A 27,192-nucleotide genomic window follows, 5' to 3' on the forward strand; every position below is an offset into this window, starting at 1 on the left:
TTATAACTCGATGGGAAGACCACAATCGACTCCACCAAATGGTTACCCAACACATGGGCGAAAGAGGCTTTGTCGGCTTTAGCCGAAAAAGGATGAAGTGCACCCATCGAAGCAAGGGAAAAAAACTGAAAGAGGAAGGCTAGGGTGGCGTCGATACCTGAACCTGCTATGACGCTCCCCCTCCCTTCTTCGAGTACAACAAGGGCCGAGAACAGTGGACTATGCGATCAAGCGAGAGGCTGGGGCTCGACGAGGCGGCGAAAGAAGCGATGCGATCCCCCCTCCCTTCCTCCTCGAGAACGATGAGTCAACGAACAGTTGCGATTATAAAATGGCGTCGGCGGCGGGGAGCTCTGCTAGGATTTCGCCCAACAGCGATTCTCTGTTTTGACATTTTTGGCTTCTCTCCATCTGCCATTTGGTTTCTTCGTCTCTCCTCTTTTGTTCCAGTAATCGTGCCCGACGACGGAGGGCCCTTTCGATTTTTTCTGTCGCAATTGCGCCCAACGACGGTTCTCTTCTATCGCAGTTGTGCCCAACGCGAAGCACCTGACAGACGGTTCGCACCGACTCGCCAAGCGTGTCGCCTTGCTGATTGACACGCCTCTCTGCTCCTTTTTTCTAGCGGCTCACTTAGCCGCTGTGGAGATGACATCGACGATGCGTTTTTATGTCACTGCACTTGTCGACGACTTTCCTATTCCTGCTCGTGCTCCTCTTTCAGGTTCAAAACTTGATTTTTTGTATGGTTTCTTCGTCTCTCCTCTTTTGTTCCAGTAATCATGTCCGACGACGGAGGGCCCTTTCGATTTTTTTGTCGCAATTGCGCCCTACGACGGTTCTCTTCTATCACAGTTGTGAAGTCTGCTTTGATTCTCACTGAAGTTGAAACCAATACTCTCGCGTCCTCCTGGAGTTTTGTTCTAGTGGAAAAATTCATTTATGGTCACCCTGTTTCTATGTCACTGCACTTGTCGACGACTTTCCTAATCCTGCTCGTGCTCCTCTTTCAGGTTTAAAACTTGATTTTTTGTTTATTCGAAAAGAGTTTGATGTTATGAAGCTATTAGGCAGTTAGAATATCAGCTTACTTGACAGACGACATATCCTTATTCAGTTATCTCACGATTTCGATTACACTCATGAAGTTGAAACCAATACTCTCGTGTCCTCCTGGTGTTTTGTTCTAGTGGAAAAATTCCTTTATGGTCACCCAAAACTTGAGATTATTCGAAAAGAGTTTGATGTTATGAAGCTATTAGGCAGTTAAGAATATCAGCTTACTTGACAAACGACATATCCTTATTCAGTTATCTCACGATGTCGATTACACTCGTATTTTTTTCTCAAAAAATTATCAAGATCGACAACCATTTTATGAAAATTCTAAAATGGACAATCGATTTTGATCCAAAAGCAAAGTCTCCTAGCATTCCTGTTTGGATAAAGTTTCCGGGGTTAAAATTACATATGTTCAACTTGAAAATTCTCTACTTCTTAGCAACTACTTATGGTAAGCCTCTCAAGATTGATAGTTTTATGCTTGTTGTCACCATACTCTCGGTGGTTTGTGTGTTAGTTGAGAGAGATATCACTCAACCAACTCCGGATGAGGTATAGATTGACCACTCACAACAGGTATTAGCAAAATGTTGAAATAAAACCACACCCTCGTTATTGCTCGCATTGTCGTATGTTTGACCACAATTCTACTAGTTGCTACCGCTTGAATCCTCATCTAAGGTCAGATATCGCTAAAGATCAGTCATCTACCATCCATATTGAGAAGGTGTAACCAATCCTCTTTACAATATCGTAGTTCCTGATGAAGAACATCATACTACAAGTACAGTACTAAATGTGCTTATATCACTCGCTCTTATTGAAGAAGGCACACTTACATACCAAGATACACGAGAGTGTTCCTTCGATCCGATAAAAGATCAACTGGTACAACAAGTAGTTGTTTTTAATGTTCAATAACATACACATGTCTGACACATTTTAGACCAACCTACTGATCAGGTGAGCAAATCTTCAGATGAGGAATGACAGGTCTATACCAGGAGGAAGAAGAAGAATGGAAATCGACTAGAGCTCGGGAACTTATTGGATGATATATTGGTTACTACTAGTAATGACACTCAAGCTCATCTCTCCAATTTATTAGCTGGCTCCTTCACTAGAACTAGAGATAGAGGCAAGACAAAATTGGGTCGCGCTCTAGCTACCTGATTCTCCTTATTTTGGCACTTTTTGGTTTTTTATTTACGTCTCTCATGTATTTTTCAGTTTTTTTCTATTTTTTGAACCTTTGTATGTGTTAATTATCGTGTGAGAAAAGTATCATGTTTGGACATTCCTACACAATCTATCTATATACTACTTTCTATTTAATATATTATTCATGGGCTTTCTCAAAAAAAAAAATATATATATATATATATATATATAGAAAATATGAAAAAACTTTTATAATAAAATTTGTCAAAATACTAATTAGTTCAATGCATTTCCTTCAGCTTCTATGAAAATTGTTGGTTGTTTTGTTTTAATTGAGGGAGACTTTTGGTTGATGGTTAAGATGAGAATAGAAAAGGATATTGGGGAAAAATAATGTAGGGATGTCATTTTAAGGTAAGATTTCACAAGCAATTATATTTAGAGTTAAATCACGATAAGTCAAAAATCCATGAAATTCGAAAGGTTTATGTTTACAAATGGTTAATAATAGGCAACGAGCTCGATGTGAGATTGAGAAAACTTATCGTGTAGTTGCTCGTTGATTCAGGTGAAATAATTTTGTAATGACTTGAGAAAATAACTCCGTAGATTTCTATGTGATTATGTTTGACACTATTGCATTTAGAATATTTTGCATATTATGAATGAATACATGCATTGACTTTGCGAATGCAAACTTGAATTGTCCCTTATGATACATATGATTCTAATATGCTATAAATTTAAGGAATATGATTATGAAATCATTGCTTGTAAGTATTTGTTTACAACGATTCATGCATATGATATATGAAATATCTATGATAAATGTTTATTACAAGAATTGTGAATCAAATAAAATGTCATAAATGATGTCATATGTAGTCTATTACATGAATACTTGCAAGTACTAATAATAGAGAATGATGAGATTCTTAACTCGACATTCAAATAGAAACGGAACTCTAAGAATTGTTAGGATCAAACTGGGATGGATTGTAGGGAATTATTAGTATCAGAGGGCTATTAATAATTAATATGTTATGAGGGTCCCATCTTTTATCAATAGTTAATGCAACATTTGGGTTAAGTGACGACCCATGAAATGATAAAACATGAAAATAGTTGACACATATACAATTACAAGTGACATTATTTATGATCATATTGATGACTCTTATGCATACACTTATGCTTATACATAAATTAATGAAATACATATTTTATATAGCAGTTATAATTCCTTGCATTGCATGTATTTCTTTTATATATTTTATATAAATGTAGCATGTTGTGACATGTGTTGTGGACATGTGTGGACATGTATATGAGTACATGTATATGAGTTACATATGAGCATGCATGTTATTTTTTTCAATCTATAAAATTTAAATTTAGTTAATTTTTTCATCGAGCTTGTTATAATTCACGCTACGTTGTTTACTTTCAGAAAGGGTACGAAGCGCCCGGGCGAGTAGCCTGGAGTAGAAATTAGACATATTATGTTCTAAAAGAATTTTTCAAATTATCTACTAAAATTTGAAATATCCTATGATTACATCTTATTCAAAAGTTAAAATTTAACTTTCATAACTACTAACTCATTAAAGAGTTAAAGACTATGAGGGTCATCCCAATTTAGTCATGTTTCTGCCTCTAGTTCTAGGAAGGGATCCAACTAACAAATTGGTAAGGTGCGTACATTACCCGAAGTAACCAAACAATCATCCATAAGATTTCTGAGCTCAAGTAAATCTTCATTCTTCCTACTAGAAGTGTAAACCTGTCATTTCTCATCTGAAGAGTCAGTCTAATGAGGTGGTAGAGTTGTAGCAGAAGGATTACCAACCGTTGTACCCACAATAGGTTCTAGTAAATGTGAAGTATGAGTTGCCTCTACACCGGATACTTCCTGAAGATGGGGAGCTGCGAGGTTCTCCTGTTTGTCAGTATGAACACTATCCTTTGTAGGTAATACTCCTTCAGTATTGTTTTCAATAGGGTTTGAAGGTGTAGGTTGCCCAACAAAACCATCCAACATCACATTAATCGCAGTAACAGTAACAGCAGTGTCAGGGGGGTCCACAGGGGCAACAGACACCTGTCTTGTGGCAGTATACTCCCCAGGTGGAACAAATATGTCCAAAGCAGTGGGGTTAGACCCATCTTTATTCACTTGAATCTTAAATTTCAAATTATGATGAAACATGTGGCATTTATCAATGGTATGCCAGGTTCTCCTGTTTGTCAGTATGAACACTATCCTTTGTAGGTAATACTCCTTCAGTATTGTTTTCAATAGGGTTTGAAGGTGTAGGTTGCCCAGCAGAACCATCCAACATCACATTAATCGTAGTAACAGTAACAGCAGTGTCAGGGGGGTCCACAGGGGCAACCGACACCTGTCTTGTGGCAGTATACTCCCCAGGTGGAACAGATATGTCCAAAGCAGTGGGGTTAGACTCATCCTTATTCACTTGAATCTTAAATTTCAAATTATGATGAAGCTTGTGACATTTATCAATGGTATGCTCAAATATCTTACAATGGGTACAAACAGAAGGTCTGTGTTCCATGACAATTTATTGTCAATATCCATTATGAGTTGTGCCCAGTCAGACTTCAGTAACATCATATAAAGTAATATCACTTTCCACGAGTATTTTAGCCACAAAAGATCTAGTTAGATTGAAAGTGGGTATATCTAACTTTATAGAGACCTCAATAATGGCCTTAATAGAGTAGAAAACCTGAAGGTGGAACAGATATGTCCAAAGCAGTGGGGTTAGACTCATCCTTATTCACTTGAATCTTAAATTTCAAATTATGATGAAGCTTGTGACATTTATCAATGGTATGCTCAAATATCTTACAATGGGTACAAACAGAAGGTCTGTGTTCCATGACAATTTATTGTCAATATCCATTATGAGTTGTGCCCAGTCAGACTTCAGTAACATCATATAAAGTAATATCACTTTCCACGAGTATTTTAGCCACAAAAGATTTAGATAGATTGAAAGTGGGTATATCTAACTTTATAGAGTCCTCAATAATGGCCTTAATAGAGTAGAAAACCTGATGATGAAAAAGCTGCAGCTTGAGACCAGGTAGACTAAGTCATACCGGTACAGTAATAGTTTCTTGATTTGGGTCGAATCAAGAGACCACTTGAGTAACTTCATTGACTTGTCTGCATTATTAAGATATTTCTTAAAGAAAATTTGGGTGTAGTCTTCAATCACGGTTAGTTAAATCACACATGTCTCTCATCCAAGAGTCTTACTTTCCACTTGCCTACTAAGTTAAAATTATCAATACTCTTTTGAATAACTTCCATAGTGGGTGCCCACATTGAAATTTTATAATAAGAGCAAACTTAAATTTCTCCGTTAGAGTTGAAATTTCTAAGTCAGAGAAAAAGATTGTTGTTTTCCCACATTTCCTGCTTCCCTTCTTAACAAAAGGACAATCATATATACCATCACGACAATCTTTATAGTTTGAGAGCGTTACCCATCACATGAACAAAGGAAGCTTTGTCAGGTTCAACCAAAGAAGAAGGGAGCGTCATTAGAGCAGGGAGATCCACCTGCTGGAAGGCTGTCGACGTACACCTGTTGCGAGGTCCCCGACACGCACACAAACTGAATTTGTCGGGCAAAGAGAGGAAAACGTCAACGTCGAAACAAAAGAATGATGCATATGAAACAGACACAAACGTGAGTCGTCGATGTCGAAGAGATGCAGTAATGTCGGGACGAAGCAGAGGATCAGGAGCGAGAGTCGACGTGGCGTCGACAGCGGCAGTGGGCTCTGCTAAAGTTTCACCAGATGGCGATTCCAGGCGGTGAATCTTCAACTTCTCTCCTCTCCGTCATTTCCCAAGATGACAATTTCACGCGCTCACAGCTTTAAGTCGACGACGCTCGCTCGCGTTGTCTCCCGTTGTCGACAAAGCTCGTTCGCACGTCGACTTCTAACCTGACGCAACTCGCGTCATCTCTCCTCACTTGTAGTCAACGACGTGCCTGTCATCCTACCCTACAGACAATTTCCCCGAAGTCTGCTCGCCTCACTGTCACGGTTCGACAAGCCGCTCAAATCTAACGTGGTCATCTTGCCTGTGGAAATGGCATCGACGCTCCGTTCTTATGTCACTGCCTTTGCCGGCAACTTTGATATTCCTACTCGTGCCCCTCTCTCAGGTTCAGAGCTTGATTTTGATATCGGTAAGTCCTGCAATGTTCCACAATCTTTTCACGAGGCTCTTGAAGGTGATGGTGATTACATTTTCATTAAAAAGCTTAGTAAAAAATAATGGGAAGTGTGTTCTTTTTCTCACTGAGATTGAAGCCAGTAATCCTGTGTCTTCTTGGTGTTTTCCTTTAGTAGGAAAATTCATTTATGGTCGCCCAAAACTTGAGATCATTCGAAAAGATTTTGATGCTATCAATCTATTGGGCAGTTGGAATATTTGTTAACTTGACCGACGACATATACGTATTCAGTTATCTCACGATGCAAATTACACTTGTATTATTTATCATAAAGTTATCAAGATCGACAACTGTTTTATGAAAATCCTGAAGTGGACTATCGATTTTGATCCAAAAGCGGAGTCTTCTATCGTTCTTGTTTAAATAAAGTTTCTAATGTTAAAATTACATTTGTCAACTTAGAAATTCTCTAATTCTTTGCAACTGCTTACGGTAAGTTTCTCAAGGTTGATAATCTTACGCTTACTTTCACAAGACCATCTGTGGCTTGTGTGTTAGTTGAGAGAGATATTACTCAATCAGCTCTGGATGAGGTATGGATTTGAATCAATCACAACGGATACTGACAAAAGATTAAAATAGAATCACATCATACTTATTGCTATTATTGTAGTATGTTTGGTCACAGTTCTACAATATGTTATCGTTTGCATCCTCATTTAAATTCGGATATCGCTAAAGATCAGCCACCTACCATCCCTGCTGAGAAGGTGAAACCCGATCCTCTTTCCAACACCGCAGTTCCTGATGAATAACACCCTATCCAAGCCGTTCTACCTCTGGATGTTCTTGCTTTTGAACACTATTCAAGCTCCTGGTTTGGAGCATGGTACTTTGGAGTCCCATGAAGCATCTCCCCATACATACTACAAATACAAATCCAGACGTGTTTATACCACTCACCGTTATTCAATAAGGCTAACTTACATGTCAAGACACACGAGAGTGCTCATTTGATCCAATAAAAGATTAGCTGGTACAACAAGTAGTTGCTTCTAATGTTCAACAACCTAAACATGTCTGTCACACTTTAGACCAATTCACTGATCATATGAGTCAGTCTTCGAATGAGGAATGACAGGTATATTCCAAGAGGAAGAAGTATGGAGAAAGACTCGAGCTCTGGAACTTATTGGATGATACATTGGTTACTACTAAAAATGGCACTCATCTTGACTTATTGGATGATACATTGGTTACTACTAAAAATGACACTCATCTTGCCAATTTGTTAGCTGGCTCCTTTCTTAGAACTAGAGGCAACGGCAGAGGCAGGGCAAAATTAGGTCACTCTCTAGCTACCTGATACTACATGTTTTGGCATTTTTAGTTTTTTTTGGGATCTCATGTATTTTTTTTTATTTTTTTTTATTTTTTGGTCATGTATTTTTTTTTTTTTTGAAATCATTTGCATATGGTGGTTATCGTGTAGGTAGGGTGTCATGTTTGGGCCCTCTCACCCAATCTATCTGTATCCTTATTTATTTTTAATATATTAGCCATTGGACTTTCTCAAATATATATAAATATATTATCACTTCAAAAATTAAGTTGGCGACGTTAGCTTCACTTGACTTCGACAAATAGATGCTTCAGTGCAAGCGTCGCAAAATTTGTAGGACAATTGAATTGACTTCAATGAACAGGTTTGGCTTCTACTCAAGTTGGGGCAAAGAACCTTACGGCTTCTGCTTTAGCGGGTACAAGATCAGCTTCAACGAACAAAAAGGAACTACAAGCTAAGCATGGACAAATGCAAGATGGAATTTCGATGCTCAACTACGACAAATGCAAAGGGAATTATCGATGCTTGGCTTCGACAAACATGGAATGCATCTTCAATGCACGATTTTGATAAATGTTGGAAGGAGCTTCGATATGATGAGTTATGAGGTGGCTTCAACTATGAAATATAACTAGGGTATACATATATTTTTAATTTTTTATTTCCTAAGTCTTGTTGTTTACAAAATCGTGATGAACTAATCTCTGATGTGGTGTTGATAAGTACCCCAAGCGTGTTTAGGTCCAAAAAAAACTTCAAATACATGTTTTGTAGTATGGGACAAATGCTGGTGTCTGATAGGTGTCTAACACGGGTACAGTACATTTTTAGAAGTGTCGGTGCTATATAGTTAAGATAAAAAAATCCAAGTTATTACAGAGATCAAAAGTTCAACAACCATGTCCTATTTGAAAAGTGAACCCATGATGACATCAAAGATGGAACACACAAGGTTAGGTAAATATCACTCGAAAAGCTCCTATAAATAATGAGTCTCATAAAGATCACACCAAGGATTCCATGAACAAGTCTACCTCAAGCAAGGGAATGGATAATAAGATCCTATCATATTTGGATTCTCACACGTTAGAGATTCAGATATTTTATGGTTTTATACAGATTATAAATAGCACACAAAATATTTTTTTACATTCCTATAAATTTCATAGTTTAGTACTGTGATATGCCCGATACTTATATTTATAACAGATTTGTTATCAAACAAATAGTTATGAGACAAAACATTGATTGAATGAGTGATAGAATGAAATTTATACACGGCGAACATGAAGCGGCTAGCAATAGGTACTTGTGTTTTTTTTCGTATGTGATAATAATTTAAAACAAGTAAACCTTATAGACTAGTGGCTGTTTTGAAATATTGTAAGATATGTTCATAGAAAAAATTATTTTTCATTGCTTTATAAGTTATTAATGTTAGTATAAAGCATTTAAATTTGAATCCAACCATTTATTCCAGCCATAATATTTTGAACATCCAGGCTTGGTTAGACACATTCACCATAAAATCTTTTGAAAAATTCAACAGACCTTTCATATACAAATTTTCACCACCATAAACAACAACCAATCTTCTTGGCATGCTAATATATATGCATTCTCATCATCAATAAAACCCCAACAAGGTAGTGATAACTAATTCTTTTTTTATTACAATATTACAAATAAAAACAACTAACATCAATCATTATGACCAAAAAAAAAAATCAATTTGTCAAAAGTATAACCGTCATTAGCATCTTTTATTGCCCTCTACCATGCTTCAGTATATAGACAAATCCACTCAATTTCCCAAAAGCTAAAACTTTAAATATCAACTAGAGTATTGTTCATCAAAAACATCGTTAGTATATCCCAACAACTTTATGTTCAGCCTTCCATACATTCCTGTTAATAGTCCCAAAATTTTGAATCTTTTCCTCACTTTTTTCTTGAGATATATACTAAAACACTATTTCATTTATTAAAAATGTCATCACTATATTCTTTGCATGGGCAGGCCACACAACATTTGATGATGATTTTCAAGTTTGTAACCTTTATATAGCCACACAACATTTGATGATGATTTTCAAGTTTGTACCCTTTATGTAGGAGCTGGATAAGGCCGGGGATAAGGCTGTATAGGTAGTAGGAGCTGGAGCAAGCTAATTGACATAGAAATGGTAGAGCAGCTTTGCAACTAGAACTTATAAATAGAAGTAGACAAAAAATACACCAAATCTATTGACCTTCTTAGTTTGAAATGAATAATGTGCACATTGGCAGTCAACTCAAATATGCTAGAAAAACTTTCCCACTATTTTTTTATTGTTCGTCTACATAACTCAGTGGCATTTTGCAATATTCTCATAAATATCATATGGAAAATTAATTAATGTCATTTGTTAAGAATATACCCTCTGGCTGAAGTATCGAGTTTGTTCCTTCTGCTCTGTAGCTGTCCTAAAAAGGCCACCCTTGAAAACCTGCAGCAATGCTTTGAACTGAATGAATGATATATAAAAATGAAAAGTGCAAGTGTTTTCGTTTGAAAAGAGAATATAAAGCTAAGAAGTCAATTTTTCACATATATTAAAACACATGCTCGAGGTGAAAATAAATAGAGGCATTCAAATAATATTCATTAGTGACCAATGGCTCATAAGATTTTCAAGAAAGAGTAATGCAGGACAGTTAAGTTTAAAACCAAATGAACCAAGAATTTTAAAAAAAAAAAAATTTTGTAAAATCAATCGTAAATATGTTTAGTAAAAATTTCGTCAAAGACAGTCATATGCAAAATTATTGCAGTTTGCTTCATCCTTAAGAAATCATTTATCAATAAAAAAAATTAGCAGGTCACAAAATTATATTTTCCATCTGATGATGGAAAGACATTAAAGAAAGAGTGAAAGAAACAGGCCTTGCAAAATTACTATGGTATACTAATTTAATGATCAGGAATCAAGTGACTATTAATCTAAGTCGATATAGATTTAAGATGTGGGCTTATCAGACATAAAATATATAAATTCAAGAATTTTCCTTTAAGAAAAACATAATGTTGTAATTAGACAATGAAATAAGCACATTCAAAGTATCATCAGGTTAAAATGCAAAAAGAAAGCATACAATTCATGATAACAAAACGACAAAATAGTAACCATCCAACTAATAGTTAATGATTACGAGGGTAAGCTCTCAATTATGGTGCTTAGCTTGTAACCTCAAAATTAAAGAATGATGATAGATTTATTCTCTTATTTTGATCTCTTCTGGAAAATAGGATTGGAAATCTCCTATTGGCTTGAACAGCAATAGATGATATGCTGAGATTTGATTCAAAATGCTACCATACCAGACTGATGTCAATCTCTTGTAGATGTGTAGTCAATGCACCGCACTCGTCGTAGTGCAACAACTACAGAGTCAATGCACCGCACTCGTCGTAGTGCAACAACTATAGGTCTACATGTCAATTAGTCGGGTTCGGCTAAGCCCAATAATTTTAGGTCCATTACCTTTTATAGGTTGTTGGCCTAGGGGTTTTCACCCCCTAGACAACTAATTCGCTGGTTGAGTTCGGTTGTTCGGAACAGAATAGTCCTTAACCCCTATGGTGTGGGAACTTTGAGATTTCTATCCTGAACCGTTTGTTGCACCTCCTTATGGAGGTAGCATATCCACTTAGATCTATTAAGTTTACAGCAATTTTGTCGTGGTCAGCTTAATTAGCTATAAATTGATCCCCCTACTTATAATCCCTTTATAGCTTACCTGGTGAGCCACGTCGGAAAGATAGTCCCACCGTTAAGTTTAAAATTGCATCTTTTAGTGCGTTGATAATGTCCCACATTGTATGCATGTGAGGGACAAAAACAGTTTGGTCGCGGCACTACATCTTGACTCTGTGATGCCAGTCCCTTTTTTATCTTGAGTTAGCATTTCTGCACTCCCGCCTACTTGCATGGTATTGCTCGTTGCATTGTTGCATTCCATTTTTTATCAAGTTTGTATGAATTGTTGCACACTTGTGTCGCATTTGCTTTCCATGTATTCAGCATGTTCGTGCTTACAGTATTTTCTTGGTATTCACCTCTAACGTCTTTGTTTCAAGGCTAGCCTCTAAATACTTGATTTCACATATTGTGCATTTGCAAGCTTGTGTGCATGACTTGCCTTTTTTTTGGTAAATTCATTTATTTGCCCATATATGTCTAGGTTGTGAGTTAGCACCTTTGACGGTGTGACCTAAGTAAATCCTAGTTGTGCCTGTGGTGGTAATACGGAAAGGAGCATCACCTGATGTATTGACCAAACAAGTGATGTGAAATATTGTATTATTATTCCGAGAGATAACTTTGTTTTGCTTCGCTATGTGTCGAGATTAATGTACTTTACATCAATGTTTCATGCCTTATTAGTGTGCTCTACGTTTCACAACAAAAGAGGCAAAATCATTAGGAAACTTACATGCTACAACTAGGACCATAACTTAAATATCATTTGGCGGCAAACTATACACTCAAAGAACTCTGGTTGTAATCATCTTTTTTTCGTTCCATTTGGCAACAATTCATAGCAGAGGAAATGGGCATTCATCCCAGGCTTACAAAGTTTTTTTGGACAGCAATTTATGGTTGCGGACAAGGATACTTCAATCAAGTTAGTTCAACTACCACCTCTGATTAACCAGAGCCCATGACAACTCTGGATGACAGAATTTGGATATTTTGATCAGGTTTGTCACCATTTACCCCACCATTCGCTCTTGGTGATACATTTAACCAAAACACTCTAATATGCTAATTCTGAATATTTAATAGATTAACACTAACATTAATTGAAAGTGTTCTCTTGTCATCGGGAGTGGAAATTAACTAGAGGCTTGTGCCTGTAGAAAAATTTGAACCATATCAAAAAATGTTGAAATTCTGAGGGAGAAATCTCTAGCTAGTCTCATCTAAAAATTTAAAATGCTTTCCATAGGAAAGTGTCAATCTGCATGCTTGATTGGCAAGGAATTGATGTCCTTTCCTCATAATATAATTCACTTAATTCCTTCCATCTTAATATATTTCACTAAATGTGTTTCATTTTATTAGATATTTTCCTAGTTTTATATTTTTCCTAATTAAAGAGATTCCTAATTTGTTTCCTTCCATTATTATTATTATATGTAGCAAGGTGTAATGCATGGAGATGAGCAAGAAATAAAATTTGGTCAGGTTTTACATGGTATCAGAGCTCACAACCAAATTTCTTGCTCGAGCAGCATCACTTCTCTCCCACTAATTCTAGAAAGGTCGAGATCGACATCCTTGTATTCTTCCAAATCTACAAGCATGGTTATTTAGTGTGATTCATCAGCACTGACAAGCTCCTCGTTGAACTCGATCTAGCCATCGACGCCTCCGTTTACCTCTATCTTCTCCAGTAGCCAGTCGTCTCTTCCATTCGACCAAACTGTGAAACTCTCTGTTCAAAGAGATCATTCGATCACAGACCACAGAACTATACCTCGATCGACTCTTCCGCTTCAGCTCGCTACGCCAATGAACGATCTGGTCCCTGCAACTGATTTGGTTTGCCCTAGTCACCCTCTTATGAATTGTCGGTTTACAAATACTCTCCCCTTGGATCAACCTTATGGAAACTAAGAGGTATGCACCTCCCCCCTAGTTCTTATTCACTCGTCCAATCAAGCGAACGAACTAAGGTCCTCGTCACATTTTGTTCGAGCAGCAAGTCTTCCATATTCGTGCTTCACAAACTTATCATGGTCAAACACAGCATGCCTTCACAACCTTCTTCCTTGGAAGTTCCTTCGAGATCCAAGCCTACATCTTCAGCCTCTATCCTTAATAACTCCTCTCACCTAGTCACAAATTATAATCTGCATGGTCATAATTTTCTTCAATTGTCATAGTTTTTTTGTATGTCCCTTCGAGATCCAAGCCTACATCTTCAGCCTCTATCCCTAATAACTCCTCTCAGCTAGTCACAAATTATAAACTGCATGGTCATAATTTTCTTCAATGGTCATAGTTTTTTTGTATGTCTATATGTGGAAGAAGAGATGGACATCTCACAGGTGAAATTACGACTCCACAAATGTCATATTTCAAATATCGGGCCTGAAAGACTGAAAACCACATAGCTATGTCATGCATAAAAAATTTTCATGACAATGAAAGTTAAACAAAACTTTCTACTTTATATGAGCTAAAAGGGTAAGAAAGGCTGAACGTAAAACCTACTGTAGCACTGAAAAACTCCTCCGAGTTATTTGAGAGAGAGATCAGACTACAAGATTTACAATAAGGAGAATTGAGTGTTACAGAATATTCCAACACCCTGACACCCTCTTAGTTGCAATTGGAAATGTATCAAATCTGCTTTTGAAAATGTTCTGATTACCACATTATTTAGGAGAATTACTGGAAAAAAAAGAACCATCAAATTTCTCATTTGCCTTAATAAAGATCTACTCCTTGGCCTCAATAAAGATCTGGATAAAATCAATGTGATCGAGTTCCTCCGGATTTCTATGGAGGAGTGTAGGTGGAACCAACGCCCTCCGGACAACCCAGACATTGCTTGTTTCCTAGAGTTCAAACAGGTTTTGTTTCATTTTGTTCCTCATTCTTGTAACAAGGCTGCCTGTTTTTTGTGCTCAAAAAGCCTTGGTTGATAGTTTCTTTTTTTTGTCTAGGAATATGTCGAACGAGAAGAAATGAATATATGGAGGTCTACATTGAATTATGGAGAGAAAAACTTGAATTATGGAGGTCTACATTGGAGTCTAAAGGCCTTCGTTTAAGTAGAACTAAAACTGAATATATGGAATGTAATTTTAGTAGTAATAGCTCTAGTGACAGAAGTGTGACTTTGGGTGATCAAATTATTAAAAGGTGTGAACGATTTAGATATCTTGGGTCCCAATGGAGAAAAAGGATTCATGTAGCCGACCCCACGTAGTGGGATTAAGGCTTTGTTGTTGTTGTTGTTGTTGTTGTTGAATATGTCGAACGAGTTTTTTACTATGTCAAAACAGGATAGAGTCCATACTTTTAATGCCCAAGAAGAATAGTTTTGTACATTTTTTGTAACCATTTGACTTTATAGAGGAATTCAGTTAATGTGTCATACTTTAAAATTATGGGAGAGGGTAAATGAACATAAGTTAAAACGTATTACAAAGATTTCTCATAATCAATTTGGATTTATGTAGGGCAAGTCTACTTTGGATGTTATACATTAACTGAGAGGTTTGATGGAGAAGTACAGAAAGAATAAGGAGAATCTACACCTGATTTTATTGATTTAGAAAAAACTTATGATAGTATTCCAAGAGAAGTCCTTTAGAGAGTTTTAGAGAAGAAAAGTGTTAATATGACTTATAATCAAGTCATTAAAGATATGTATATTGCAGAGTCGTTACTTGTGTGAACAGAATGAGGATTGACCAAGTATTTTCCTACTTCAGTTGGATTACATCATATATGGGCTTTCAACAACAACAACAACAACAACAACAACAAAGCCTTAATCCCACTACGTGGGGTCGGCAAAAGGATGTACCTAAGTGTATGTTTTTCGCTGACGATATCCTTCTTGTAGATAAAACTAGAGATGAGTTCAGGAAAAACTTGAATTATGGAGGCTTCGTTTGAGTAGAAATAAAATTGGATACAAGGAATGTAAGTTATGTAATTTTAGTAGTAGTAGTAGCTCTAGTGACAGAGTTTTAACTATGGGCAATCAAATCATTAAAAGGTGTGAAAGCTTTAGATGTCTCAGATCTATTGTTCAAAGTGGTGGTGAAATAGATGGAGATTTTATTAGTAGAATTCAAGTTGATTGGTTGAAGTGGAGGAATGCATCAGGCCCATTGTGTGATTGAAAAGTACCACTTTGACTGAAAGGAAAATTTTATAAGATGGTGGCGAGACATGCAATGCTCTATGGTGTAAAATGTTGGTTTTTAACAGAGAAACATAAAAATAAATTTGTGTTGTTGAGAGGAGAATGGTTAGATGGACGAGTGGCTGTGGCATCCTTAGATACAAAATGTGAAATGAATATATTTGTGACAGGGTTGATGTAGCATCAGCGATAGACAAGATTAGATAGAGTCACCTTAGATGGGTTGGTCTCACATTAAACAGGTCACATTAAACATCGACAATCTGATGATCCGATTAGGAGAGTAGATGTTTTAGATTCAACTTATGTTAAGAAAGGCAAAGGTAAAGCTAAAAGGAGTTGGGTATTATAGAAAAAATAAACTTAATTTATTAGAATTAAATGAAATTATGACATTTAATAGAACACAATGGAGCAAAGGGATTCATGTAGCAGACCCCACTTGGTGAGATAAAGGTCTGTTGTTGTTGTTGTTGTTGTTTTACTTTATATTAATGCAAAATGAACACCCTTCACTAATAAAATCAGGCGGAGAAACATGGGAAGAAAACTCATTTCTACCATTTGTCAGCCTTTGCAAAAGTTTGGAAGGAAGAGAAAAATAAATTGATAATGACATGTGTTAAAGGATTAGTCTTGTAGACTCAAAACAACTCTCAAATTAGCAAGCCTAATAAAGGATGGCTATGGTGTGATCATTGTTAGAGAGTTGGGCATGTGAAGGAAAAATATTAAAATTACATTATAAGAGTGCATATTAGAAGTCGTCTAATGCAATATATAATAAAGAAAACCGTGCAAATGATACCATCACAACCAACAACAATTCAGAATTCAACATGTTCAGTAAAGAGCAAATTGAGGTACTGCAGAAAATATTTAGTAGTTCCAGTTCTGGATAACTATCACATTCCTCTGTTCAACAACATATCAATTTGTTTCCACACCAAGGTTTATTATCCCATGCTTTTAATGTCCAAAGAAATAAATTAAAATCTTGGATAGTTGACTGCGAAGCCTCAGATCATATGATGGAAGACATCAACCACTCTGCAATTCAAATAGTTGATGGTTCATTCTAACCAGTAGCGAGAATTGGATCAGTTGAATTGACAATGGATCTTCATCTCGACTTCATTTTTTATGTTCCAAAATTAAATTCCAATCTCATGTTAATTAGCAAACTTATTTTTGACCTAAAATGTGTGACTAAATTTTATTTCAATGATAGTGTTTTTCGTTTTGCGCATTTGGGGAAGATGATCGGCACTACAGAGATGAAAAACCGCTGGTTACATTTCTGCCTCCCTTCAAAGGAAACGAGAATGCAGAATGCCCATGCATGCGGAAAACCTTAGAAAAATATCATAGGGAAGAAAAAGAATGTTAAAAATATCATGAAGGTGGAGATTATACTTTCCTTCTAAAGCACCCAATAATGAGGTTCGACTCACAGACCTATCGCTCATCCCGTCTGCTACAGTAATTCGGTTACAGGACCCTTCAGACGAGCAAAATTGAAAGTCGAAGAGGGGAGAAATGAAGGGAAACGCGGCATATAAACATGATCCCAATTAATACAGACCTATCGCTCATCCCGTCTGCTACAGTAATTGGGTTACAGGACCCTTCAGACGAGCAAAATTTAAAGTCGAAGAGGGGAGAAATGAAGGGAAATGCGGCATATAAACATTATCCCAATTAACCCCTTCCATTTAATCATATCTAGTCGTTGCATGTGCCCCTAAGGGCAAATAATATCGACCAGCTACAATAATGGAAATAAGGGAGTTATTAGGATTAATTAAAATATTTAGTATATACTTGTAATGATTTATATCTTCCCATACATGTTATATCAATTTGATCTATTGAACGAGTAGAATTTTATAAAATTGATTCGGATGCGACATTTGGGGGTATGTTTTCGCTGTGCTAAAAAATTTTTATGATTTCTCAAAATTTGGTGTTGCATATCTGTGATAGAGTGAAAGATAGACATCTCACACGGGAAATATCTGCTCCATAAATGATAGACTCCAAATACCAGGCCTGAAAAATTGTCGACCACTTGGTTATGACATAGTTCATAAATTTTATGACCATAAAATTTGGAGAAAAGTCCTTGCTCCATGGAAGAGTTAATGTAGCATGGGAGATTGTACATGAAACCTACTCTAATACTGAAAATTCTTCATAATTATTTGACGTTGACACAAGAGTACATGATTTATCACAAAGAGAATGGAGTATTACACAACATTTTAACACTCTCACAGGCAGTTGGCTATAATTAAACATGTAAAAGATTTATTCCTGGAAATGCTTCGATGACTACCTTACATAGGAAGATTAATGAATAAAAAAGACAATCAAATTCTTATTTGGCCTCAATAAATACCAGTTGAAGTCAGGTGGGAATCATGAGAATTAAAACCCAATCATACCATTCGAGAGGTTTTTGCAGAAGCTCAAACGGAGGAGAGCAGAAAAAAGTTGATGATGACAGACAACTATACCACATCATCTATTAAAGGGTCAACTACGTATACTCACAATTCCTCTCAAAATAATATGTCTAAAAAAGGACAATCATGGTGGAGTCATTGTAAGAAACTTCATCATCCGAAGGAAAAATATTAGAAATTACATGCCAAACTTGCAGATTGGAAGTCATCTAATGGAAGATATGATAGGGAGAATTCAGAAAATGTTTCAGTCACTACCAACAACAATAAGTAATTGAGTATATACACCAAGGAGAAAATTGAGGCACAGCTAAAAATTTTTTATCATCGTTTCAATCTAGATAAGTACCACAATCCTTTATCGAGCAACCTACCAACATGTTAGCACACCAAGATAACTTATCTCATGCTTTAATTGTCCAAAGCAATAAACCAAAACCATGGATAGTTGTCTCTGAAACTTCAAATCATATGATAAGGGATAACAATGTCTTCAAAAATTAAAACTCATGCACCAATTACTCTGCAGTCAAAATAGCTAATGATTCATTCACATTAGTAGCAGGAACTGGATCAGTGGAATTAACAAACGATCTTCACATTAACTATATTCTTCATGTTCTAAAATTTGACTACAAATCTACTTTCAATCAAAAAACTTACTCGTGATACAAAAATGTGTGACTAGTAATCCAACCTTTGAAATATTTAAATAGTGGATTCAAAGAAGGTGATTCATAGTGTTGAGATCTATGGTGATATATATTTTCTCAAAAAAAAATCTAATAGTACATTCATCAAATTGTATTTCTGAGTTTAGTTCAAGTTCTATCTAGTTTACAATTTTAAGTTCATTTTATTTGAAAGTCAAGTCATGCTAAGTCATTGTCAAATTAATCAGCCAAATTTTGCATACATTGAAAACATATTTTCACATTTGCTTATTAATAAAAAAGTCTAATTTCTATCAATGTAAAATTTATCACCTTGCAAAACATACTATGTATGTATATTCTAAACTAAAATATAAGCCTTTACGTTCTTTTTATGTAATTCACAGTGAAATCTAGAAACCCTTATCAAAAATATAAATAGGGTATAAATATGTGTATCATTCACAAATGATCATACAAGAACAACATGAGTATTCCTTGTGAAAAAAAAAAAATTCGAAATATTCAACATATTTTAATCCTTTCATTCTATGATCTACACTCAATTCCAAAGTAAAATTCAAGTTTCTAAAATGGATAATGCTAGAAATTATTTAATTTCATTTTTTTGTCTTTTAACTTTCCAAACATGGTATTATTCAAAAATTTTTTTATGTAAATACTCCTTAACAAAATGGATCATTGAAAGGAAGAGTAGACATTTACCTGAGATGGTCTGGCCATTATATTCTTTAATTATGTGCATAAATACTTTGGTGAGGAAGATATACTCCAAGCCATATATCTCATCAATAGGATATGAGTCGAGTCCTTAAATTTCAAATTCCTCATAATGTTGTCATCAACTCCAATTTACATATCCACTCTTTTTCTTCGAACTTACCATTGAAAATTTTTCATTACTCTGTATTTACTCACATCCACTAACAGCACCAAACTAAACTTGACCCCAAGTCTCTAAGATGCACATCTTCCTCAAATGCTCCTCTGATCGAAGAGGATATAAATGTTACTCTCCAATTACTAAAAGAATATACAACTACAAGGATGTCACCTTCTTTGAGAATCATTCTTACCTTCTTAAATCCAAAATTCAAGTGAAGAACTCCAGGGAATACCATCTTTGAGACCTTCTCAAAGTTACTCGGGTCATTTTTCTTCAAATAAATCAAATCCTGCAACTCAATTAAATCCTATCACTCAACTAGCTCCACTTGAAGAATCAAACTCTGCACTGAAACAACCTCAATTGTCTCTACTTCACCTCAACTTGACAGAACTGATTAGAAATTTTATGCCAAGACTGTTAAACATGTAAAGGACACTATGCAGACTCGAGAATGTCAAAAACGGGAAGTGAATTCTCCAGCACATTTGATAATCATATAGATTCCGGGAAGTGAATTCTCCAGCACATTTGATAATCATAATGATATAGATTTTTTATCTCACGACTCTCTTGTATTGTTGGGTGATGACTCTAATCAACAAATTGCAAATAGAAAAAGTGACCGAAATTGGCTTGTCATTCGATCGAAAGATATGTAACTTATAGAAAGTGGCCACCATCTTAAAGAGCTTTAGTGACAAATCTTGATAGTGTGTAAGTTCCCAACATTATGTAAGAGGCTCTAAAGATTCCAGCATGGCAACAAGCATTTAAGAAAAAAATTCAGAATTTAGAAAAAAAAAAACACGTGAACAATTACAGAGTTAGTTTATGAAAAAATATTATAGGATGCAAATGGATATCACAATCAAATACAAAGGAGATGAATGTATGTATAGAGATATTCAAAACCATACTAGTAGCCAAGGGATTCACACATCACTTAAAGAAGGAAAAAAATAAAATATTGTCCCTAAGAATAGTGCAGAATCTAAATATCATACTTTAGAACTAAGAATATCTGAGGGAATGTGGCTTCAAATGCAATAATGAAAACTTAAGGTTGAGGAAAATAACATAATTATGATGTTCAATGACAGTTAAGCTATTATTAGTATTGCAAAAAAAACAAAGCTCCGTGAAAAAATAAAATACATCGAGATTGACCAACACTTCATCTCAGAAATGGCTAACAATGAAATTACTTGGTTAGTTATATTCCAATAAGACTTCAGATAGTTAATATTTTCATCAACGCACTACCAAGGTTTAGTCATAATAAACTGAACACCAAATTTGATTTGTGTAATATATACAACCTAGCTCGAAAGGGAGTGTAGGAAGTAACTGACATGTGTGCTCGATTAGGAAGGAAATTATTTTCATTACTCGGTTTATATTTTAATATTTGCCTTTTTCTTGAAATAGACATTGTCAATTTTTCTATTTTTGTAATTTGGTAGGATACCTAATTCAAAGGGATCAATACTGATTTCCTATTTTTGTGGACCGGTGTGTTGGCCACTTTCTTACATATAGTAGGGTGTAATTCATTATATGGGTTGACAAAAAAATTCTCAAAATTCTTCATTAAATATGTTAAAGCCAAATATCATGAGATTTCTAGGATAATGACGAATAAGAATCAAAATAAAAATGAATAGATGCATATATGTGATGGACTAACAAAATATGATAAAGACATTTAACTATTGTATTTAATTCTGGCAATCTTTTCACTGATATCTTATGAAATTGCATTTTATGATCAAGCATCAAATAGTATCCATTTAATAATACTGCCATACTAAGCTTGTTAAAATTATAAATGGATATGCTCACGTTTTAATAATACTGCCATACTAAGCTTGTTAAAATTAAAAATGGATATGCTCACGTTAATCACTGATCACTAAACATATCATTTATTTTTTTATATTTTTAAATCTTAATTTAACATTACTTTGTCTCATTGTGCGTAGAGATCACAACATATTATAATTATGATTTTTAGGGAAGGGAATGGAGAAAGTAGATCGGTACTTAGGTGACAAATCTAATTTTATAACTTTTTATACAACTATGGAAACTTATATAAGACAATTGTATTTGGCATAAATAATTACTTTTGGACCGTATTTAACTTTGATTTATTTACAAGTTTATTTTTTTATATGAGGATTAGTTTATACACGAATCCATTTTAGCTATATCATTAGCATGAAAAATGACCTTACTTCAAGTTAACCTACTGCAAAAAAAGGTTATTTTTCTTGGCCATTGGACACCGAAATCCTACCTAACATCAATGTATATGAATGAGAGTTTGTTAGCGCAATTAGGCATCTATTGGGACATAGATTTTGTTCAAAATTTGATAGACTTGAAAAATAATGTAGTCATTATACTAAATTATACAAATCAACATATACTTTATGAATATATTATATAAATAAAATGACCAGGATGCCGCCGGAGAAGCCCCGAGAGATATAGATCTCATTAAACACTCAGTTAATCATATCCATCCAATTTGAATCAGCAAGTATTTCTTAAAATTTGGAATCCAGAAAATAAAATGATCCTAGGTTCATGGATCTTACCGATGGTCATAAGGCCTCTCCTAAATTTTACCTAAAAATTACAAAAAAAAAAAGAAACTTCAAAATCAGTTTTTTTCACTTAGGCAGCATTTCTAAAGGTATGGGGCAAATCCAAAACAAAATTGAATGTATGTGTCATAGGAACAGTTGATGCTGATGCTACATATTTGAATGAAAAGGTGCAATATATCAGACCTGCATTTTATATATTTTCTCTTCAACAGTTCCACAGGTCATCAACCTATAAACAAGCACATCTCTTTCTTGCCCAATTCGATAAGCACGATCCACACTTTGGTTGTCAGTGCTGTAGATAAATCAATAAGAAAATTATAAAATTAGAAAGTAGCTCAAGCCATTCAGAAAGAGGACAGCAAGTTCATCACAAATGCAATTAAATTAAAAAAAATAGAAGAATACAATTATTTCTACATGAATTATTTTAGCAATATTTCAATATTCAATAAGAGAGAAAAAAAACTTAATAAATTGAAATGAGAAGCTTAACAGCAGAATGACAGAATGCCAAATCTCATGGATTAGTGAAGCATTCATCCATCCAAATCTTATCATCGTTAGGGTAATGAGACTAATTGAAAACCTTGAACAAAAGAGGAACAGATTTTCAGAAACTTTAATGCAGCAATATATCCACCCAAGATATGTTGAAAAAAAGTTGTCAAGTATTGAGGCTCTTCAGATCAAGAAAGCACAGCATGCATTCTCAAATTAGGTATCGAAAAGTTTTTCCCCACAGAAAAAATTATCAGCTCAAAGTCCAGAATTTATAATTGATTGTTTTATGGACAGATTACAGTCAATCAAAATAGCATTCTGTATGATATAAATACATATATTTAAGAAATGAAAATTGAAATCTAACTTGAATTGAAATATGTGAATACTATCAATTGCAAGAAAGAAGTCTCCAAATATTTTTAAATTACCATCGGTACATCCTAAATAATAGAACTACCCTCTTACAACACATCAAAACTGTTTAATTCAACAAAGGAAATATAAAATAAGCAAGGTCTGGTGAAAGAAAAAAATGACAAAAGGTTCCTTAATTTTTAAATCTGAAGTTATTTGAAAATATTGATGGTTGGCATTAGACTTGCAAAGAATAAAAACATAACAAATTGTGCATGTTAAATGGTAAGTTGGACTTGTATGAGACTGAACATGGGTCACCTTGGATTCCATGCCGGATCAACCACAATGACACGATCTGCTTTGGTAAGAGTTAAGCCGAGTCCTCCGACTTGTGAAGTTAACAAAAATATAGGCGCCCCACAGCCCTCTTGAAAATCCTGTGCTAGTGGCAAAGTTGACTTTCTAGGACAGCAAACAAATGAAAAAATCAATCTATTTATAAGCATGAACAATGGACCTTAACAATCTTCTCTCTATCAGAAATTTTGGTCGTTCCATCAATTCGTAAGAAGTTGTATCCCTTGGAAAAAATGGCCTCCTGCAAAGTTGAAACAAATAAAAATGATGTATTTAGAATTCCTACTATGAAGCCTAGTGCCACTGTCATAAGAATTCAACTCATATCAACACATGAAACAAAATATTCCCAAAGATAAGGTTGCTAGAAACATTTCCAACAAGCGCAAAAAGGATCATTTCAAGAATAATGTTCCTAATACAGTGATTGAGTTAATATCAGTACAATTAAGTGACCACACATCATAACACTACAAACAGTAACCAAAAGCTTAATTGACGCAATAAAAAAATTCCTTAAAGTGAAATAAATGAGCCATCAAAAGCCAAAAACAGCAGCAAAAACATATTCAAAGCCTTTCTCAAAATTATACCCCATTTTTTGCACATCCTAAAGGTTGACAAAAACTATTTTTATAAAATTCCGCAATTGATCTCCATTATTTTATTACCTAAATATATATATATATAATTAATATATTAGCTTTTATTAATAAATTCTTAATAAAATTATTTTTCCTAAAATTTTTATTTAAATTAATGTTTATTTATTTAAATGTTACAGTAGCTTTCCCAAACCCGCGAATGCAAAGTTTAAGCCATTTAGATGGCTAGGATGAATTATTATAATTGCATGTAAATTGTTAATTGATACTAATACTTATTCACATGAGCCTAATCCGATTTTTATCCCAATTCTCCTTATCCCTTCACAGCACCGTAGCTGAATATAAGGAGGAATGGAGCGGCTCTCGGTCAAGAATAGAGAAGAAATAAATTAGACAGCTAGAGCAACTCTGGACCAAGGGAGAAGAAGAGGAAACAAAAGAGAGAGAATTGGACGATGTGAAGCGTGAAGTTTTCACTGATTATCAGAGTCTAAAATACATTTTCACATAAAAAAAAATGGAATTTGAGACACAAGAGATGGCCAGAAATTATTAAGAATTGTGATCTGGACAAATAGTATTATCCTGGTCGAGCAAAGTAATTCTTCATACTTTGAGCTGTAAATCCCCATGTAGTTTAAGTTGGATTATTTCTGAAGAAGTGAAATTGGTTAAAAAAATTGATGTCTTGCAGAAGTCAAAAGACCAAGTGATATAATATATTTATATCAATTAACGGTGCAGTCAACTCTAATAGATAGAATCAAGGCAACATAGAACGTTAGCAGTGAATATCTGAAACTCCTAGAGCAACTTCAATCAAGAAAGAGGTTGGATATGCCTATTGATGAATATGATATTATCGGAACCAAGTTGGAGTTTTGGATACATTTTGATTCTAATTTGAGACAGGAAACTATACATGAATCTCATCATTCAGAGTACACAATTCATTCAGGCAGCACCAAAATATACAAAGATTTGAAGTTAATATTTCGATGGCCATGAATGAAGAAAGATATTGTTGAATGTATCAAAATGCCCGACTTATTAGATTTTCAAGGTCGAGCACTGTTGACCTCATTTTTGAGGTCATTTCTTTTTTTCTTAGGGTCTTGGGATCTAACTCTAGGAGTTCCTATTGACCATCTTAGAAAACTAGAATTAGGACCCACCCTTTTAGAAAGTCTAACCACTTCTTATTTTCGTTTGATGTCTAGCATTTTTTGCACAAGACCATCGTTTTACGAACGAGCGATTATGGACTATTTTGTGAAGACTCAAGGAAAAAATTCTTAATAGAACTTTAAGCTTTTCTTGAGGGAGAGGTGCTGCCATTTTATTTGTTTTTATCTTGTATGCTGCAATTTTTTTTCTGGAATCTTGTTTTCTCTTGAGAAAATTCTAAAAGGAGAGGAATGGATTTTAATTGAACCTAAAAGATGGGTGAAAATGTGAACTTCTCCAGATGACCTCCGACGACAAAATGGACTGCGTCAACTCGTCCGGGATACTAATTTTGGTAGGAAAGGACACACATATTGTCATATTTTTGACACGAGAAAATTGGCATGCAAATCGATGAATTCGTCAAAACGACTTCCGGTGGCAAAACGGATCGCGTCAATGCGTCCGGAGCGTCAAAATTACCTAAAAGGAACATTCATTTTGTTGTATTGTGACGCACGAACAAAAAGGGTACTAATCAAATTTTATGTTAAGAAATATCAAATATTTTATATATTTATCATTTATAATATCAGGATTTATAACCCTAAGTCATTTTCTACCTTTACCCACACACGACATTCCTCTGCCTCGACCGAGAGCCGCTCGGGCGGAGCCCTAGCTTCCGCACGCGTCTCCTCTCCCGCGATCGGCCGCACTCGAGCCTGACGATCGAACCCTCGTCCGCCTCGTCTCCTACATCTCTTCCCTCACACGCTGCATTCCACTGCTGTTCGCGCACGCGGCTCGCCTCCTCGAGCTCCACTCGACTGAGCAGTTCTCCAACTGCGAAGTTCCACCTGGCCGACTCTTCCTCTGCCCTAGGCTGCATTTCCTCTTGCCTTAAATCTTTCTCATCCTCTCCCTTTACATGATTTCCTGACCAAGGAGGCTGGTAGGTGGCTTCTTTGCTCCTTTCTCTGCTATAAAAACCCCACTTTGGGGGAGGGTCTAAGGTTGGCCGAAATTTTCTTGAGGGAGAGGTGCTACCATTTTATTTGTTTGCTGGAATTTTTTCTGGAATCCTGTTTTCTCTTGAGAAAAGTCTGAAATGAGAGGAGTGGCTTTTGTGCTGTTGTGAGGCTGGTTCTTTTTTCTTTGCTGTCCGAGAGACTATTTTCTTTCTTCTTTACTGTGGGAAGTTTTGGGGGAGAAAGCTCTACTAACATCTTATCTAAAATTTGATTTTTGTGTGTTGGGGTGTGGAGCATCCGTTGGTGGCTGTTTCTCAAAGCTTTCAAGAAGAAAACTCTGTCGAAATTTCTGTTTGACTAGCTTCTGGTGTGCTGGAAGTTTAAAGGATTTGCCGGTTGCTATTTTTTTTGAAGTTTCTTTTTTAGAAGATCTCTTTGGGAGGCATTTCATTGGATCTTTCTTACATTTTCTTTTGCTTTAAGTCGGCATTAAGAGGTATTTTTCTTCCCTCCTCTATTTTACACTATTTCGGATGGCATCTAAAAACATCTCCATTCTCCAATAAAAAAGTATTTAGAAGTGAAGCTTAGGCTTATTTTGAAATTTAAGCATGGATACTCACTAGAAATGGTGAAAACAAAGAATGTGTGGGTTGTCTTTGTTCTTCTTGCTTGAGATATTTGGAAGTATCGTAATGGTGGCTTTGAGATGAGATTTGCCCCTCTTGAAATGCATGTTAGAATGGGTTATCAAACTCCTTTATTATTCATGTTAAAAAATGAATGATTAGCTCAAGCTCATCTGTTTCATGCTACCTATTACTGTTTGAAACATATGTTGGAAATTTTCTCTGTT

The 27,192-nt window shown here is 35.3% G+C and overlaps 1 protein-coding gene across 1 annotated transcript in view; it reads right to left on the reverse strand.

The window, feature by feature from the left end:
* LOC110031134 (protein CHROMATIN REMODELING 24) overlaps window positions 1-27,192 on the reverse strand; it is a 100,166-nt gene that overhangs the window by 22,949 nt on the left and 50,025 nt on the right. The window contains exons 13-16 of the mRNA XM_020734199.1: window positions 23,748-23,828; window positions 23,549-23,667; window positions 22,550-22,661; window positions 10,209-10,277 (exon numbers count right to left, since the gene is read on the reverse strand). Coding sequence (XP_020589858.1) covers window positions 10,209-10,277; window positions 22,550-22,661; window positions 23,549-23,667; window positions 23,748-23,828 — 381 coding nt within the window. The remainder of the gene's footprint in view (window positions 1-10,208; window positions 10,278-22,549; window positions 22,662-23,548; window positions 23,668-23,747; window positions 23,829-27,192) is intronic.

The sequence above is a fragment of the Phalaenopsis equestris genome, unplaced genomic scaffold, assembly GCF_001263595.1.
Source record: "Phalaenopsis equestris unplaced genomic scaffold, ASM126359v1 Scaffold000774, whole genome shotgun sequence".
In the NCBI taxonomy this organism is placed as follows: domain Eukaryota; kingdom Viridiplantae; phylum Streptophyta; class Magnoliopsida; order Asparagales; family Orchidaceae; genus Phalaenopsis; species Phalaenopsis equestris.